This window comes from Malus sylvestris, chromosome 1, assembly GCF_916048215.2.
Source record: "Malus sylvestris chromosome 1, drMalSylv7.2, whole genome shotgun sequence".
In the NCBI taxonomy this organism is placed as follows: domain Eukaryota; kingdom Viridiplantae; phylum Streptophyta; class Magnoliopsida; order Rosales; family Rosaceae; genus Malus; species Malus sylvestris.
In genome coordinates, this window is record NC_062260.1 from 25,474,723 (window position 1) to 25,492,439 (window position 17,717).

The 17,717-nt window shown below is 39.6% G+C and overlaps 3 protein-coding genes across 4 annotated transcripts; 2 read left to right on the forward strand and 1 right to left on the reverse strand.

Moving 5' to 3' along the window:
- The first annotated feature begins 501 nt into the window (after nucleotides 1-501).
- LOC126625568 (uncharacterized) lies at nucleotides 502-3,809 on the forward strand. Of its 2 annotated transcripts, XM_050294632.1 has the most exons (8): nucleotides 502-823; nucleotides 1,013-1,141; nucleotides 1,322-1,361; nucleotides 2,415-2,490; nucleotides 2,577-2,777; nucleotides 2,872-3,084; nucleotides 3,177-3,581; nucleotides 3,707-3,809. In XM_050294632.1, exons 1-7 carry the CDS (start codon nucleotides 781-783, stop codon nucleotides 3,537-3,539), a joined length of 1,065 nt encoding a protein of 354 aa, XP_050150589.1. In that variant the 5' UTR covers nucleotides 502-780; the 3' UTR covers nucleotides 3,540-3,581; nucleotides 3,707-3,809. The 2 variants fall into 2 exon arrangements, with proteins under 2 accessions (XP_050150589.1, XP_050150585.1); XM_050294628.1 differs by having other exon boundaries at nucleotides 3,177-3,809.
- Nucleotides 3,810-6,326: 2,517 nt separating this feature from the next.
- Nucleotides 6,327-11,045, reverse strand: LOC126622149 (conserved oligomeric Golgi complex subunit 7-like). The gene is made up of 9 exons (XM_050290810.1): nucleotides 10,539-11,045; nucleotides 10,198-10,407; nucleotides 9,969-10,070; nucleotides 9,573-9,856; nucleotides 8,785-8,930; nucleotides 8,276-8,474; nucleotides 7,422-8,103; nucleotides 6,965-7,297; nucleotides 6,327-6,848 (listed from the first exon to the last, which is right to left on the reverse strand). The coding sequence occupies exons 1-9, from the start codon at nucleotides 10,818-10,820 to the stop codon at nucleotides 6,573-6,575; spliced, it is 2,514 nt and encodes an 837-aa protein (XP_050146767.1). The 5' UTR covers nucleotides 10,821-11,045; the 3' UTR covers nucleotides 6,327-6,572.
- A 5,629-nt stretch (nucleotides 11,046-16,674) lies between these two features.
- On the forward strand, nucleotides 16,675-17,106 carry LOC126615013 (heat shock 22 kDa protein, mitochondrial-like). Its single transcript, XM_050282731.1, has one exon. The coding sequence runs from the start codon at nucleotides 16,675-16,677 to the stop codon at nucleotides 17,104-17,106; it is 432 nt and encodes a 143-aa protein (XP_050138688.1).
- The last annotated feature ends 611 nt before the right edge of the window (nucleotides 17,107-17,717 follow it).

The window sequence follows — 17,717 nt, forward strand, 5'->3', positions numbered from 1 at the left end:
ATGGAAAATTTGTAAAAGTTATCTATTATCTCCAAGCCAAGGGTGAATGTACATTGGGACCAAAGTAGTTTCAAGACCATTTAGAAGTTGGAAAACACGCATGTAAAGGTCTTTTGAATTTGTCAAGTGTTATCGATAGCATTTGTTAAGTGTGTCAACGCAACATGCTAATGCCGAGATATGCCTAGTAGGTTTACATCAAATACTTTATGGGCACAAAAAAGACCCGACCAAACATTCGAAGAATCTGACCTTCCTTCGAATGGTCTTGGGACCACCTTGGTCCCAATGTACATCTGTCCTTTATCACGTATTGTTGCTCTTTGGATTTTTTTGATGAGAATTTTGAAAATCCGTTCATCGTACGGTCAATTTTTGTCAAGTAATATTTGTGTTTAATTTTAAATAAAAATATTTAAAATAATTTCTAACTGCACGATATACGATGAACCGGCATAATTGGCGGATCATGATCCTCACAAAGAGGATCAGGCGAGGATTCGGGTTAAAAAAAAAGTTCAATTCCGGTGACCAAGAGTACCTCGCACGGATACACAGACAAGACCAGGCCCAGTTCGCCTCTTTTCTCTTCTCGAATTTCTCTCTCAGATTCTAGTCCTTGGAGAGCAAAACCCTAGAAGCCATTGATACCTATCCCACTGCTCAATCCACACTGGTTGCTCCGCTACAAACCCTTCTGAATTTCTTCTCTCCAAAAGCCCAAATCGGTTTCTTTTTGTTGTTCCCCTTCCCAATCCCAAATCATCACTTGACACAGCCATGGATGCTCAGAGAGCTCTGCTGGACGAACTTATGGGCTCAGGTTCAAACCCTAATTGATCGCCGCTCTGTTTAGAAACGATAATTGCTGATTATGAGTTGGGGACTTTGGATTTGTTTAGAAAAGATAATGGCTTTAATGGGTTTTAATTTGTTTGATGTTTTTCTTAGTTGATTTTGGTTTGAATTGGTTTAATTTGGTTTTGGAATACTGATTTGTGGTGAATTCCAGCTCGTAATTTGACGGAGGAGGAGAGAAAGGGGTACAAGGAAATTACTTGGGATGATAAGGAGGTTTGTAAAGCCTATATGGTTCGATTTTGTCCTCACGATCTCTTCGTTAACACTCGAAGCGATCTAGGTGAGTTGCGATTGGAAATTGTATTGATGTTCAATTGTTTAACACTATGTTTCTTGCTGAGGAATAAGATCAAATGCTTGAATCATGATTAGGGATTTCAGCTTTTCGTATCAGATGCTTAAATTTGTTTCTGTGGAGGGCACGCTTTCACTGACTGTAAATTTTTTGTTTTCGTATCAGGACCTTGCTCTAAAATACATGACCCAAAGTTGAAAGAAAGGTGATAGACTGAACATTTATAGAGTTGAGAGTTTTTATTTTTTGGCAATGTGAATCAATCACAATGTTATCTAATGTTTTCTCGTTCTGCTATGTACGGAGTTTATATTTGCAATCAAAGGAGGGTCCTTTGTGCTTGTTTGGAATTGTTTTGTCACGAATTCTATCAAAAGAACGATATGATTTTGGAAAAAGTTTAGCTTGCTAACCCATAAAGACTTTTTGATCATTTATATGCTTCTGTTGTAAGAATGTTGTTTCTCTTGTCTTCGTACAAACAAGTTTTCTGCTTCTTATGTGTGGTGTAGGGTGTAGGATGAAACTTTGACATGCCTTACATGGTATTCTAAGCGGTAGCTGGGTTTTTGTTTTTGAGGTAACTTATTTACGCATTTGAACAGATCTTTCCTCGAAGGGGAGAATCGTTTATCAATTCCAAGTCAGCAGTAGCTAAATAGTTGCTCATAATATAGAGTAAAATATTTGTTTAGTGATGCTCTGCTGCATGAGACGTCAAATAAATAAATGTCTGCTGCATGAATCGTCTATCAATTATTTATTTTGGCAGATAATTATGCATGGTCTACTCTCTTTTGTATTCAGTAGGGGTTCGGTTATAGGTTATTTGCCACTGGTCAGATTAATTATTTAATATTTCTTACCTATGCATTGTTGATGTACAGATATTTGCACAGATTATCAGGGAAGTGATATATAATTGCTATATTTATGTTTATAAGATGAGTATCTGGAAGGGTTTGCAAAAATCGAAGTTTATTTTTGACCTTGGGTGATGACCAGAGGTCATTTCATACACTCTCCCCTTTCATAAGTACCCCAGGTATATTTTAGTTTTGATATCACAATTCAATGCACGAGACCAAAGCAAAGATTATCCATATCATTCTTTTTTGTTTTCGCTTTTCTGGTTTTGTTCTCTAGCTCAAAACTCGCTGGTTTTTGCTTTTGTTTTAATATTTCTGTTGTTTCCTGTTCCAAAGTTGTCATTATTTTATGTAGTTCCAGTTTTAATTCTTTATGTTATTGATTTTAGTTTTGAAGAGTCCCCGCGGCATGATGCTTATGTACCCAAGTTTGAAGCTGAACTTGCTCACTTTTGTGAGAAATTGGTATGTTTTGCATGTCTCCTCATTTCTCTTCGTGATGTATGCTTTTTCACCTATATTTCTGTGTCTCATTATAATTTGCTTTTCAGGTGATGGATTTGGATAGAAGAGTAAAGCGTGGGAGAGAACGCCTAGCTCAGGAGGTGGAACCTGCACCAGCTCCTCCACTGTCAGCTGAAAAGTCTGAACAGCTATCTGTTCTGGAGGAAAAGATAAAGAACTTACTGGAACAAGTGGAGGCCCTAGGTGAAGCTGGAAAGGTCGATGAAGCTGAAGCACTCATGAGAAAGGTGCTGCTGTTGGGGATTTTTAATTATTACTGTGAAGTATACTGCTACATGAAATTTGAATACTTGATTTCTTTATTATCCTTTCATTTGGTAGGTGGATATGCTTAATTCCGAGAAGACAGCCTTGGCTCAGCAGCCCCAGAATGATAAAGTGTTGATGCTGGCACAGGAGAAAAAAATGGCACTCTGTGAGATCTGTGGTTCATTTCTTGTGGCCAATGATGCTGTAGAGAGAACTCAGTCTCATGTTACAGGGAAACAGCATATTGGTTATGGCATGGTTCGGGATTTTATAGCTGAGTTCAAGGTGAGTCTCTCTGTTGATTAATTAAATATTGAAGTTAAGGAAAAATATGATTTCTTGCTCAGGGACTGAAAAATGTGGACCTTATTTTTCAGGAATCTAAAGAGAAGGCAAGGGAAGAAGAAAGGTTAGCGAGGGAGAAAGAAGCAGAAGAACGGAGGAAACAGAGGGAGAAGGAACAGGAGGATAGAAGGAGAAGTAATTCAAGTGACAGGGACAGGTATCGTGATAGAGATCGTGACAGGGAGCGGGACAGATATCGAGAACGAGACTCGGATCATGAAAGGTCGAGGGAATGGAATGGCAGAGGTAGTCGGGATGGAGGGAGAGGGGTGGATCATAGGTCCAGAAATGGAAGAGATGGAGGAAGGGATAGGTACCGTGATCGAAGCAGGTCACGTTCCCCTGTTAGGCACAGTCACAAAAGGTCACCTAGAAGTCCAGTTCGCCCGTATTGATGAATCGTGTAGAATGATGTCTGAGCTTTGAAATTTAATGAGGTAGTTTCCATATCTCACATCTTTGTTGAGACTACCATCTCCCATTCATCAGTATTATTAGCGAAGAAAATGGTTGAGGTAGGTATAATTTTATTATTGTAACTCGTTTTTACATTTCATTTTAGACTTGGGACGAGGCAAATTTCCTTTTGCTGTATGAAACTTCTGTGTTTACACATATTTAAGACATCAGAACACCGCAGCTGGCGACATGATGATTTTTAATCATTTTTGAGGTAACACATTTATCGTATATTTACCGTCACCAACCTATGCAATATTTCCTTCTTTCCATAGGTACACTTTTCCCTTTCTTTTCCATCCTCCTGTATCTGGTTTTTAGTTTTAACCACTCTGCTGCTGGTGCTGCCTGTTTAACCGGGATGGGGATCCGAAGAAACCAGTCGTCAAATGCGCGGATTGTGTGCTACATGTTCATTCCTCTTGAGGTATTTAGGTTACTCTCCATATACATCTAGAAATAATTGGTCTGGTTTTACCCTTCTAATGGTTAGATCGGTGCAAGCATTCTTTTCGGTGAGGGGATAAAGACCAGTCAAGACTGGGGATAATCTGATAGACTCCACTATCATGTGAAATAGGTAGTTTTGGAGTTCAAATTTCTGTCTCGGTCTCTGAGGAGCCGCTTTTGAGCATAACTGTTGTTTCCATGGGCATGGACATCTACTTCACCAGACTGGGATGCGATATAAGATTTGCCGTCAACGGTGAATGGAGGTAACTGCCAATCATAACTCTGCAGATTAGTGCATTTCTTTTGAAGTTTTGCAGGAAGGGCAAGATAAAATCCGGCAAACCTCGACGATTAGATTTGCTACGGGTCAAATATCTCTCATGGCTAGCAATGGTTTGCGGAGGGCGCCCCTGTTCATCTTGCAGAACTAGTTTAAGAGTAGGGAGAATTGAGTTACCAAATGGAACTGAAATGATTGAATATGATCGGTATCATTTTTGACATTGTCGCATAATCGAGATCTTGTAAAGTTGTATGATCTCCAAACTTGTAGACGCCATCGTCACCGATGGGAAAGTGAAATACAATCATAATCCAGTAATCCACTCGGCACTTGCTGAAGCTAAATTCGAATGCGCTAAACCAAACCAATATTTCCATGGTTACTTTTAAGTATAAAATATTCATGAAATTGTTGATAATCTTGTCGAAATATCCAAAACATTAAGGATTGATACGAAAGTGAAGTGAAATGCAAACTTCACACTATATCGACAAGATATAGGAAAATCAATGAATATTGATGATATTTACCAAGGGCGAGCCTTGATGCAACATAAAGGTTGCTCATTTGTGATCGAAATGTTAAGGGTTTGAGTCGTGGAAATAGCCTATTTTCAAAGTAAGGGTAAGGTTGCGCATGATAGACGTTTTCCTCCTCCCCGCAAACCCTAGCGTGTCAAAGTGTTAGAAAAATGCATGTCATGATTTGTCTTGACACAGTAACCCTCGCATCGTGGCATGCCAGAACATCGCTATTGGCCATGACATGACAAGCGTCGCGAATTGTTGGTAGAATGCATGTCATGACACACCATGCATTTTGTCAACAATTCACAAGACTTGTTATGACGTGCCACGATGCAAGGGCTAGAGTGTCAAGACAAGTCATTACACGCCATGCACTTTTCTAACACTTTGTCTACTTTCAGAATAATTAAAAAAAAAAAGAATCTAAGAAATGTATGAAGCGTTCTTACTGGTAAGAACCTTCGTAAATATTCAACTCAAATAATGAACGTGTTCTTGCAGGTAAGAAGATGTGTAAATATTCAACTCAGATATTGAACATATTCTTTTTTTTTTGTCAAAGATATTGAACATATTCTTACCGGTAAGAAGCTATGCAAATAAAAGATGTATGTCATGACTTGTCTTAATACGCTAATCCAAAGTATCCGTAACACGAGCAGGTAGTTGGAAACATTTCTCGCTAAAGGCATTTCCGTTAGAAGATGTAAAATGTCTTGAAATCCCCCTTATACATACAATTCAAGGAGAGAATATTGATCACAATCTCAAATAAATGCCTCAGCCGGTTGGTCTTTCTTTGTGATGATGGAGTCGATCGACTTGTTCTCTCTTGCTCGAATAAACCTTGTATCAACGAAGGAAGGGCTTGAAAAACTCCGGTCTGCGATGTTGTACACACCATAATCTTCAGGTCCACAGCCTTGAACACAATCATCGCGGTGGAAGTATATGCAATTTGGTTGACATCCCAACTTTGAAACACAAACAGACATTGAAGAGAGACATCACCGAGGAAAAGAGCAACATCATCGGTCATCACGTAAGTGTTATCCTCTCGCGGTTCATCCATCTGCCGTAGCGACCACTTGAAATCTGAAGATACTTTGTTACCACCAATAGTTTTCTCTCATCAGAAACCACAAGATGTATCTTCAAGTTGCGGACCTTGTCTCGATCAATGCCGAACAATCATTCAAGCCGGTTGCCACTGCATTTACATCCGAGCACTCTCTCACAATTACGTCACATGCAGAAATTTTAAGTAATTTCACTGTTTTTGTTCAAAGCTTTACAACCCGGTAACCATATCAGTCATTTTGCTTTTGCGTTTTTTCTCCGAGTAGAAGTAAACTTCTACTGACGAAATAGTTATCTAGAAATAGTCGCTAAAGAAAAGAACAGCTCCTTTAACGACGAAAAATTGTTTGAAGAGCGTCATAAAAAAGCTTTAGCACCAATTTATGTTCTCTTTGTAAATTTTATTTAAAAAATCTTAATAAGCACATGCAAAGCATGTATACGATTGCTAGTATTTCAAAATTTTACATACTCGTTGCCAAAGCACATGATAACTCCATTAACTGCAAAATGTTGAAACATCGAACCGATGGCTAATTCAGACACAAAAACAACCCGACCCTCTGTATAAATTCAAGAATGTACTGCACATCTTTCAAACAATTTCGTCCACGATGAAATTATGACTAGTCTAGACTCAAACGCCGGATCTTACATACAAGGTTTGCAGTTGGAATGTCGAGATTTCCTGCGTCCGACTTCACAAGGTCCTTGGGCTGGTCTCTTGGGGAAGAAAGACAGGTGTGGAATGTGGCAAGGACAGGAGGAATTGGCATTGATAAGGCAGAAAGCACATTGCTTAGATACTCTATGTCAACAGATAGCTGTTGCGCTCCACGATCTGTGATGTACTGAATTCCTCGCAGTTGCTCCATGTAAAGAGCAGTGGCACCCTCTGCAACCTTCATTACACAAACACAGCATTGTCAAAACGGAAGAGTGTCGTTGAATTGTCTATTAAGCAATTTTGATAAGATTCACAAAGTTACTACAAAATATTGCAGATGTACGTCGGTACCTTGAACATCCATTCTGTTGCAAAAATCTGGGCTTCATCATTGTTGGCATCACTGTTCGAAATGCCCTCCGCAAGTGGCTCTAACTGCTGAGGTAAAGTAAGAAGATATTCACCGATACTGGTCACATAGGCCTGCGGGTAAGCACTGAAGGTTGGGAGATGATATGCACTTTGTTCTTCAACTGAGGACCATATTGGTAATCGAGAAACATCACTGAGGCGTTGCCGTACTTTGGAGATGAGAACATCGTATACAAGTTCATTAACTGTGTCAGCAAATGCTGTAACCCTCTGAGATGCGAGGGGAAGTGCATGAAACCGAGGATCTTTAGACTGCATTGCACCAAAAGGTGATGTCAATTTATATTTCGACCCCCAAAATAATGTTCTCATTTAAACTGAAGGGGGAGTATATGGAAGAGAGAACAGCAAGGCTGAAACATTAATCTAATCATACCTGACTTAAAAGGTTAAAGAGTTTTCGAGCCTTCTCAGGAACATCAATGAGCCGCACAGCCGCCACATCCAGGGCAGCCCTTCCGCCCAAAGATGATGAACCATTTCCATCATCACTAGCAAGATGAGATAGGTTTTGGTCCACACTTGAACCAAACACGGAAACTGAGAGTGTAGTGCTCAATCTCGCAAGAGTAGCTCTCAAGGAAGCTTCAAATACAGAGGACCTGCTAGTTAGACAATCTGCAACTGTAAGGATTTGTAAAGCACCTTGCACGATGGACCACTCCTCCTCATTCGAAATCGAATCAACCTTGCGTGCACTTTGGATGTCCTTCTTATCCAACCCTGTCTCCTTCTTTGAACCAACACCGTCACCACCATGATCCACTCCACAGACAACTCTTAACGATTTCAGGGTTTCTTGCAAGGTAGAAATATACTGTAACATTATGTCATCAATTGCAAGAATTAACTCATCTGCCTCAGAACCTCCAGTCAAGCTGATGCATCTTTCAACAGCTGCTTCAAGAAGTACAATAACTTGGGGAATTGATTCCTCCATTCTGCGAACTGTTTCACTAAGTTCAATTCCTTGAGCTCCCACACCACGGGTAACGGCTCCTCTTAGATCCACTCCAGCAATCTCAGCAGAAAGTATAGCACGCTCCATCTGTCCATACCTACCACACGTTTCACCATAGATCAACCAATAAAAAAATTAACAAATAAAAGACAGCACCATATCGAGTATATCAAAAAGAAGGAAATCAAGGGCCAATCCAAACTGAACCAAATGCAAGTAAGAAAAGAAAACCAGGCCTGAATGAAAATTCAAACCCTGATCTTTCTTACCTTTGCTTAAATGATTCATATGGAAGATAGACTGCCTTTAGCGTATCCATTAAAACACGTAGATCAGATTCCGAAAACAAATGCTGAATATTCCTTGCAAAGGTCTGGGTCATATTGTGTAATTCAATCAAAGCCTCCAGATGCTTCGTCTGGATCTTGATACCCTTTGGCATGTCACCAGAAAGAATATCTAATATACCTAAAGTTTAAAAATAAGAAATTTGAGATATGATAATAAAGAATTAATCATTAGAAAAATATCGAAATGGTGAAAGGTGTGAGAGGTGGGACAAAAACTTTGTATATCCATCCAGCACACAGAATCAGAATATCAACCCTCTAATGAGTAGCAATGTATCATTTCACACCACCTAATACCAATGCAATACCCAAGTCATTCGGACCAGTACAAGTTTTAAGAGAAGAAAGATGGTAAAATAAAACAAGTCTCAGATCATAATCATTTAAAACATCATCTAATAATAACAGAACATAAATTCACATCCAACCTTTTGCCAATGATTTTGTTTCAGGAACAACATCTCCAGTAGCAAGGTTGATACGGGAAACAAAACTTGCCCCAACAGCTACCATCGTCTCAACCAGCAGTTTTGGGACAAGAGACTTATAATCCTCAGGAAAGGCAACCATGCACCTATACACAACAGTTGAAGCTAATTTTGATATTCCATGACTTTAGAATAAAATTCTGTAACTTCCTAAACCTTTCCCGAATATTTATTTTTTCTTCTTTAGAGGGGTATAAATTCAAAATTTTCTTAACATTATGGAAGATAATAATAGTGAACATGAATATGCAGAAGCCTCAAAAGTATGTCTTGTCCCCATTTTCTGTTGTAAAACCAGATAAAGAACATAAGGAAAAGACAGTTTACATTGCTGAGTTATATACAAATGCAATATCTCATGGTAACACATTAAGGGCTCATTTGGAGAGTAGGATTGGAATGGAATGGATAACTTTCTAATCTCAAGGCATGTTTTGAGGGGAGACATGAAAAAATTATGATCAACAACAGGGTAGAAGATTTTACTCACGAAGGAAACATATCTATTCCAATCCTCTCCAAAATGGTAGGATTAGAAGGAATGAGTTTTCTTCATGTCTAATCCGCTTCTCGGTAATCCCCTCTAAATGAAATATCATTCACTTCTACCATCAATTTGCCTTGAAATTGGAGAGTTATTCATTCCAATCCAATCCTACTTATCAAACGAGGCCTAAGAACAAGGATAAAATAGAAAAATGTCTGGGAATCAAAGAGTGAGAATGTACCACTTCCATTCTTGTTCAAGATAAAGTAGCAATTCATCATAGAAATTTGGGAGCCAAGTGGAGAATAGAATTGTGGGAGCAGCTGACTGAGACTCATTAGTAGCGGATGGTCTTTCAAATTGAGACTTCTCAGTTGCAAGCTTATTAGGCGGTGGTTGTTTTGCGTCAAAATCTTCCCATAGCTGCTTTATGGGCTTTAGGTGAACTTTTGTATAATGCAGCTCCATGGACTTGAACCTCCCAATTCGAATGAGAATTCCACGCAAATCTTGAGCAATTTCAACCTGTAAAGACGTATAAATCGTCATTTTTCATCTAGAGTCTAGCCACAAAAAAGGCTGTTGGACTATAATAGAAAGGAAGCAATTCAATAAGAAAAATGTTAGGGATTGTGACCTTGCGATTGGATATTGCGTCGGTAAGACGTGGTTGCACCATTGAATCAAGCCTATCCTCTAAGACCTCAAGTTGCTTCCTCACATTAGCAAATTCCGCAACCTAAAATCACGGGGTTGATCATCGATATGCCTTCATTATGACCAAATACATACAAAAAATGCACTATGGTACTGAATTAACTACAAAAATATAAATCTTTAAAAACATAATATGCAGCTTCCATTACCTCCCCAACAGCAGACAAGCAATGCCGCATGTTGGCTAAAGTTTCGGCCACGCGAGGAAGATCACCGCTTGCAAAAACATCCTCGACCGTCGCACTCAGTTGAGTTAACCCGGCAGCATCTTGCAATGTCTCGTATGCAGCTTCCATTCTCTGCTTCACAATATCGACTTTCGCAAGCGCCGCTATAGATTCAGCTGAAGATCCCTCTGCCTGCACAATGCATATGACTGATTGATTGTTCAATTCCCAAATAATCCCAAATCCCAATTCAATTATCCCACATTTTCTCAGCAACCAAACAAGAGTATAACAGACAGAAGAGGCTGGTAACGGTAACCTACCTTCTTGAGCTTGTCGAGAATGGAGGACACGGCGGAGCGGAGCGATACGGCATCATCGCGGAGGCGGACAACGTCACGTGTGGCACGTGGAACGCGGAGGAGGGCGGAGGCGCTCTGCTCCTCGAGCGAAGCTGCGATCTCCTCCGAGACCATCTGGAGCTTCATCTCGAGATCCACCATGTGCTTGTCTACCGAGTCCTGCGGGTGCCGGGCCTGGCACGCCGAGTTCACCCACTTCTTCGGGTCGAAGTTCGGGTCCGAGAACGGACCCAGATCCAGCATAATTGCTTCCCGCGCTCACTGACTCGGTTCCAAATCGGACGGATCGACTCGCTTTTTCGACTCGGTACCGAATTGCCAACTGCCGAGTCTCAAGCTTTTTTCTTTTTTTGGGAAAAAGCTTCAAGCTTTGGGAGTTACTTCTCTACTGCTCTGAATCATCCGAATTCCGATCCCGAGGAGATGAAGAAGAAAGAAGAAGGGCCAATTGGCAAAAACATTCCAATACGACACCAGAGTTTGGGGTCGGTTTGTGAATAAGGATAAATATGTAATGACGATTTTGCCCTTATGTAAAAGTGCAGGCCTATTTGACGTTGTTGTTCAATCTTGTCCGTTAATTTCGTTGTTTTATTTTTGTGATTTAGTCGTTTTATTAGTTTGAGAAGTGTTTTAAAATAACTGCAAGCGTTTTTAAGAAAAAATATATTTTTGAAACCAATTATTAGTAAAATTATAAGTTAATTCTAGAAAAATGTTTGAAATATTTCCTATAAAAAGCACATAACTAATTTTTTTTTTTTTGAAATCCAAAAATATTTTCTCTAAAAACAATTTCAACTGCCCTTAATCACGTAACGGTGGAATCTTCATTCATACAAATTTTTAATCATGTTAACATATGGCTTACAACTATTGTGAAGTAATAGTAAATGGAACTTTAACGAAAAGTTCTCAGTACTGTTCACTTTAATGAAAAACCACACTTTTACACTAAAAAGTCAATCCTGATAGTATTCATTTTCTTCTTTATTTTATCATTATCGTTAAAATTCAAAATTTCGAACACATTTTATTAGTTTTCCGATAGTAAGAGCACAGGTAAAATCCAAATTGGCTTGTTTGCTTGCTCTCCACACTTTTGCCCCCCTATATAAATACGTCCCTCCAATTTAGGTGCGAGATTTGCTCTCGAAATTAAATCTGGTTTTGTTTTCGTGCTCTTCAAGCTATTTTTATATCTTCGGAGTTCCAATTATTAGTGTATAAGCTGTGTGAGCTAAGTAGAGTTAAAGTAAATAAGCCTTGTGTTTTAATTGTGTATTCACTTAGTCTTAGATTATGACAAGTGTAAGGCTGAGATTGTAGTGTTGATTGTGGTTATCCAGCTAAGGCTAGTTGTTATGTTCACATGCCTTTGTGCGTGTATTTGATATTGAGATATATGAAACATCACTCTCAGATTTTGAGAGGAAGAACAGAGCATTCCTTTGTATTGCATTTCTCTCTAACTCTTCAGATTCCTTGCTTCCATAGAAACATAGCTAATCACTCGAACTCTAACATGGCCTCAGAGCCTTGTTCGATCATTTGAGATCTGGGAGTAAACTGTGAAGCAATCGAGCTACACTCGAGCTCGTTCCGGTTCAGGCGAAGTCGCCGAAATTCCATAGAATCCGATTTCGATTTTTTGTTCGTCTCGTCTAAGCTAAGAAATGGCTGGATCTGGAAGTTCTGAGGTGAGAACTCCGATCTTCTCCGGTGAGAACTACGAGTTCTGGAGAATCAAGATGGTGACGATCTTCAAATCTCACGGGCTATGGAAATTAGTTGAAAAGGGGATTACGATCTCAGAAACAAAGAAGAAGAAGGTTGAAGGAAGCTCAGAGGAAGAAGAAGACGATGAGAAAATGGTCGCAGCATATATGCAAGATGCAAAAGCTCTGGGTATTATCCAGAATGCGGTTTCGGATCAAATATTTCCTCGGATTGCCAATGCTGAATCAGCCAAGATGGCATGGGATCTACTGTATGGAGAATATCATGGTGGTGATCAGGTTAGATCTGTAAAACTTCAGAATCTTAGAAGAGAATTTGAGTATGCTAGAATGCGAGATGATGAATCCCTATCTAGTTATCTCACAAGATTGAATGATTTAATTAATCAGATGAGAACATTTGGTGAATCTCTTTCTAATGAGAGACTTGTGCAGAAGGTTCTGATTAGTCTAAGTAAACCTTATGATTCCATCTGTTTAGTTATAGAAAACACAAAGTGTCTTGAGACTGTAGAACTGCAAGAAGTTGTTGCAATTTTGAAGAGTCAAGAACAACGGTTTGACTTGCATAATGTTGATATCACTGAGAAGGCTTTTGCATCATTCTCAGTAAGTCCAAAGGGGCAAACTAGAAATGAAGCTCAATCTGGTTCATCAAAATTCCAGAAAAATTGGAATTCTAAAGGCAAGAAATGGGAGTCTAAGCCTAAGTTCCAACAGAGATCATTTACTAATTCTGCACAAAATTCATCTTCTTCAGGATTCATGAAGCAAGATACAGTTAAACCACAGTGTAAAGTGTGCTCTAAGTTTCACTTTGGAGAATGTCGATACAAGGGGCAATCCAAATGTCACAACTGTGATAGGTTCGGGCATTGGGCTAGAGAATGCACAGCAGGCAAGGTTATTCAGAAGGCAAACTGTGCTAATCAATCAGAAGTGACAGGCAATCTGTTTTATGCTAACAGTGCAATTACTGAAGTCAAGGTGAATGAAAACTGGTATATTGATAGTGGTTGTAGCAACCACATGACTGGAAATGTTGAGCTACTTATGGATGTAAGAACGAATGTCACTGGAAAAGTACAAATGCCCACTGGAAATCTGGTAGATGTTGCTGGAATAGGTTCACTTGTGATTGATACAAATTCTGGTAGTAAATGCATCAAGGAAGTCATGTTTCTACCTGGTTTGAAGGAAAATCTGTTGAGTGTGGGACAGATGGACGAACATGGATATTATTTGCTTTTTGGTGGAAGAGAGTGTTGCATATTTGATGGTCCTTCACTTGATTGTCTGGTTATCAAGGTTAAGATGAAAAATAATAGGTGCTACCCTTTGTCTTTAATGCAAACTGATCAAGTTGCATTGAAGGCTAGTGTAACTGAATGTACCTGGACTTGGCACAAGAGACTAGGACACCTAAATCTTAGAAGCCTCAAGCAGCTTAGAGAAAAAGAAATGGTGCATGGTCTTCCACACCTTGAAGATGTTGATGGTGTGTGTGTAGGTTGTCAAATGGGAAAACAACACAGAAACTGGTTTCCAAAAGGACAAGCTTGGAGAGCTAAGAATCCTCTAGAATTGATACACACAGATTTGTGTGGTCCCATGAACACTGAATCTATTGCTGGAAACAAATATTTCATGTTGTTTATTGATGATCACACAAGAATGTCATGGGTTTATTTCCTAAGACATAAGTCTGAGGCACTAATCTGTTTCAGAAAGTTCAAAGCAATGGTGGAGTTACAATGTGAATTTAAAGTGAAATGCCTAAGGAGTGACAGGGGGGGAGAATTTCTATCAACCGAATTCAGCAAGTTGTTGGAATCTGAAGGCATACAAAGACAGTTATCCATTGCTTATACTCCACAGCAAAATGGAGTAGTGGAGAGAAAGAATAGAACAGTTGTAGAGATGGCTAAGGCAATGCTTCATGATAAAAGCATGCCATACTTTCTGTGGGCAGAAGCTGTACATACAGCTGTTTATATTCTAAACAGATCACCTACAAAAGCTCTTGATAATATGACTCCTTTTGAAGCCTACAGTGGGAGAAAACCAGGAATTGGTCACTTAAAGGTGTTTGGATCACTCTGTTATGTTCATATACCAGCAGAAAGAAGACAAAAGCTTGATGCAAAGTCTGTCAAAGGTGTGTTTGTGGGTTATGCAACTTGTGAGAAAGGGTACAGAGTATTTGATCCATGTTCAAGGAAGTTAATCCTATCAAGGGATGTGGTCTTTGATGAAACTATATCTTGGAATTGGAAGCAGAATTCAGAGAAGTCTATTGCAATAACTGACATTCAAGATCAGTATAGGACTGTGAGTGATTTCAGTATACAAGAAGTGACAGAAGTAGAAAATAGTAATCAAATGGAAGAACAAGATAGAGATGTCTCTGAAACTGTTGAGATCACTAGTCCTTATGATCATACACCAGTTAAATGGAGAAATATCAGTGATATCCTAGCACAATGCAACCTTTGTATTGTGGAGCCAGAGAAGTATGAGGAAGCTGCACAAGATGAAGCTTGGATAAAAGCTATGAAAGAAGAACTATCCATGATTGAGAAAAATGAGACTTGGAAACTTGTAGACAGACCAAGTGATAAACAGGTTATCGGTGTGAAATGGGTGTTCAAAACCAAACTGAATTTGGATGGCTCGGTACAAAAGAACAAGGCAAGACTAGTTGCTAAAGGATATGTGCAGAAACCAGGACTCGATTACAATGAGACTTTTGCTCCAGTTGCCAGATTGGACACCATCAGAACACTGATTGCACTTGCTGCACACAGAAGCTGGAAGATATTTCAATTAGATGTTAAGTCTGCTTTCTTAAATGGAATATTGCAGGAAGAAGTATATGTTGATCAACCTGAAGGGTTTGTGATTAATGGTAAGGAAGACAAAGTTTACAAATTGCACAAGGCTCTTTATGGCTTGAAACAGGCGCCTAGGACCTGGTATGGAGAGATTGACAGCTATTTTGCTAAGTGTGGATTTGAGAAAAGCTTAAGTGAAGCAACTCTCTACACTAAGACAAGGGGAGAAAAGGATATACTAATAGTCTCCATATATGTGGATGATATTGTGTATACTGGAAACAATCAAGACATGCTGGATGAGTTCAAAGAAGATATGAAGGAGAAGTATGAGATGTCAGACTTGGGTCTTCTTCACCATTTTCTGGGAATGGGGGTAATTCAAACAGAATCTAGCATCTTCATTCATCAAAAGAAGTATGCCTCTTCCCTGTTGGATAAGTTTGGATTGAAAGAATGTAAATCTGTCTCTATACCTCTTGTGGCTACTGAAAAGTTGAGTAAAGAAGATGGCAGTGGTGCAGCAGATGAAGAGAAATACAGAAAGCTTGTAGGCAGTTTATTGTATCTTACTGCTACAAGACCAGATGTGATGTATGCAGCTAGTTTGTTAGCTAGATATATGCATTGCCCTACAAACAAGCACTATGGGACAGCAAAACGAGTTCTCAGATATGTTAAAGGGACTTTGGATTATGGTCTGAAATATGAGAAAGGCAAGAAGGCAGTTTTGATTGGATTTTGTGACAGTGATTGGGGAGGATCAATTGAAGACAGCAAAAGCACCTCAGGCTATGCTTTTTCGTTTGGAAGTGGAGTGTTCTCATGGGCTTCTGTGAAGCAAAGCTGTGTTGCTCTCTCCACTGCTGAAGCAGAATACATAAGTGCTTCTGAAGCCACAGCACAAGCTATGTGGCTTAGATTTGTCTTGGGGGATTTTGGAGAGTTGCAAACAGAAGCAACTCCTTTGCAGTGTGACAACACATCTGCAATTTCAATCACTAAGAATCCAGTGTTCCATCAGCGTACAAAACACATCGATAGGAGATATCATTTCATTAAAGATGCTCTGCAGCAAGGAATAATCGATTTGATCTACTGTCCTACCAAAGAGCAAGTTGCAGATATTTTTACCAAAGCTTTACCAAGAGAAAGGTTCAACTATCTCCGAGACAAGCTTGGAATTGTATCAGCTCAAAGCTTAAAGGGGAGTATTAGTGTATAAGCTGTGTGAGCTAAGTAGAGTTAAAGTAAATAAGCCTTGTGTTTTAATTGTGTATTCACTTAGTCTTAGATTATGACAAGTGTAAGGCTGAGATTGTAGTGTTGATTGTGGTTATCCAGCTAAGGCTAGTTGTTATGTTCACATGCCTTTGTGCGTGTATTTGATATTGAGATATATGAAACATCACTCTCAGATTTTGAGAGGAAGAACAGAGCATTCCTTTGTATTGCATTTCTCTCTAACTCTTCAGATTCCTTGCTTCCATAGAAACATAGCTAATCACTCGAACTCTAACACCAATGGCGTCCTCGCTTGCCCTCAGGCGACTTTTCCCCAACTTCAAGTTCCTCACCGCGGATATCTCCCTCAGTCGCCCAAATTCAATCGCTGTAGCCACCCGCTCGGGCTTTGCTGCCTCCCGGAGGTACTTCTCTAACCCCGGCGGAGTTGATGGAGACGAGGATTGGTACGTGCGCGAGACGGATGAGGGTTATTACGTGCGAATGGAGATGGAGGGGCTTGATAAAGAGGACGTGAAGGTGTCGGTGAACGTGGAGGAGAACACTCTCAGCATCAAAGGCGAGGGCGGGTTCTGCAGCTTCCATCACCTGCCGGAGTTATGCAAGACCGACGGCGTGAAGGCGGAGATGAAGAACTGCGTGCTCAAGGTGGTTGTTCCGAAGGTCCGCGAACAGGACAGGGCTGAGTTGATTCATGTCAAGGTTGAGTAGTTTTGTAGAAACATATATACTAATTGGCAAATTGATTGCTTGCTCTTTTTAAATACGTACACGTACTTATTGGTTTCTTTGATGTTTGAGATTGGATGAATGCTCATGTTTTGAGATTAAGGTCAGGAATTAATTACGATTTGGATTGGCTTATAATCGGGTAGCGATAACGAAACTAAACAAGATCAAGTTGCTGTCTTAGACAACAGTTAGGCGGTGATTTCGCTGAGTTGCAGCGTAATTAGCAGTCAGATGATAATCTTGACGTGCAACATTAACAAAATAGTGATTAATTAAGTATGAGTTGATGTCGATTGTGGAGGCGCCGGTGGAGATAAGAATCATAGGCAAAGGCAACCTCAAGCTTCTGGTCGGATGTTATTTCTTTCACATGACCAACTCCAGCAGCTGCTGCATGAACAAGGACCGTGTGCCCGGGTTCAACCTGTATATCAACACTAAAGTTAAGACAAAAAGTTTGAAATTCTTAAAAATTTGTAACATTAGAAATAGGAAATATGAGAGACCTGACAATCGTGTTGTGTTTGCCATATTCGTGTCGTTTTCGGAAGATACCAATATCTTAACGGATCATGACGTGTGACGTATCA

What these genes read in the sequence shown, in the direction of transcription:
- LOC126622149 (XM_050290810.1), bottom strand. Translation starts at nt 10,820, where the DNA reads ATGCTGGATCTGGGTCCGTTCTCGGACCCGAACTTCGACCCGAAGAAG. An exon ending in TTCTCGACAAGCTCAAGAAG is followed by an intron (nt 10,408 to 10,538) that starts GTAGGTTACCGT and finishes TGCATTGTGCAG; the next exon opens with GCAGAGGGATCTTCAGCTGA. An exon ending in TATGAATCATTTAAGCAAAG is followed by an intron (nt 8,104 to 8,275) that starts GTAAGAAAGATC and finishes AACGTGTGGTAG; the next exon opens with GTATGGACAGATGGAGCGTG.
- LOC126615013 (XM_050282731.1), top strand. Translation starts at nt 16,675, where the DNA reads ATGGCGTCCTCGCTTGCCCTCAGGCGACTTTTCCCCAACTTCAAGTTC.
- LOC126625568 (XM_050294628.1), top strand. Translation starts at nt 781, where the DNA reads ATGGATGCTCAGAGAGCTCTGCTGGACGAACTTATGGGCTCAG. An exon ending in GACCCAAAGTTGAAAGAAAG is followed by an intron (nt 1,362 to 2,414) that starts GTGATAGACTGA and finishes TATTGATTTTAG; the next exon opens with TTTTGAAGAGTCCCCGCGGC. An exon ending in ATTTTATAGCTGAGTTCAAG is followed by an intron (nt 3,085 to 3,176) that starts GTGAGTCTCTCT and finishes CTTATTTTTCAG; the next exon opens with GAATCTAAAGAGAAGGCAAG.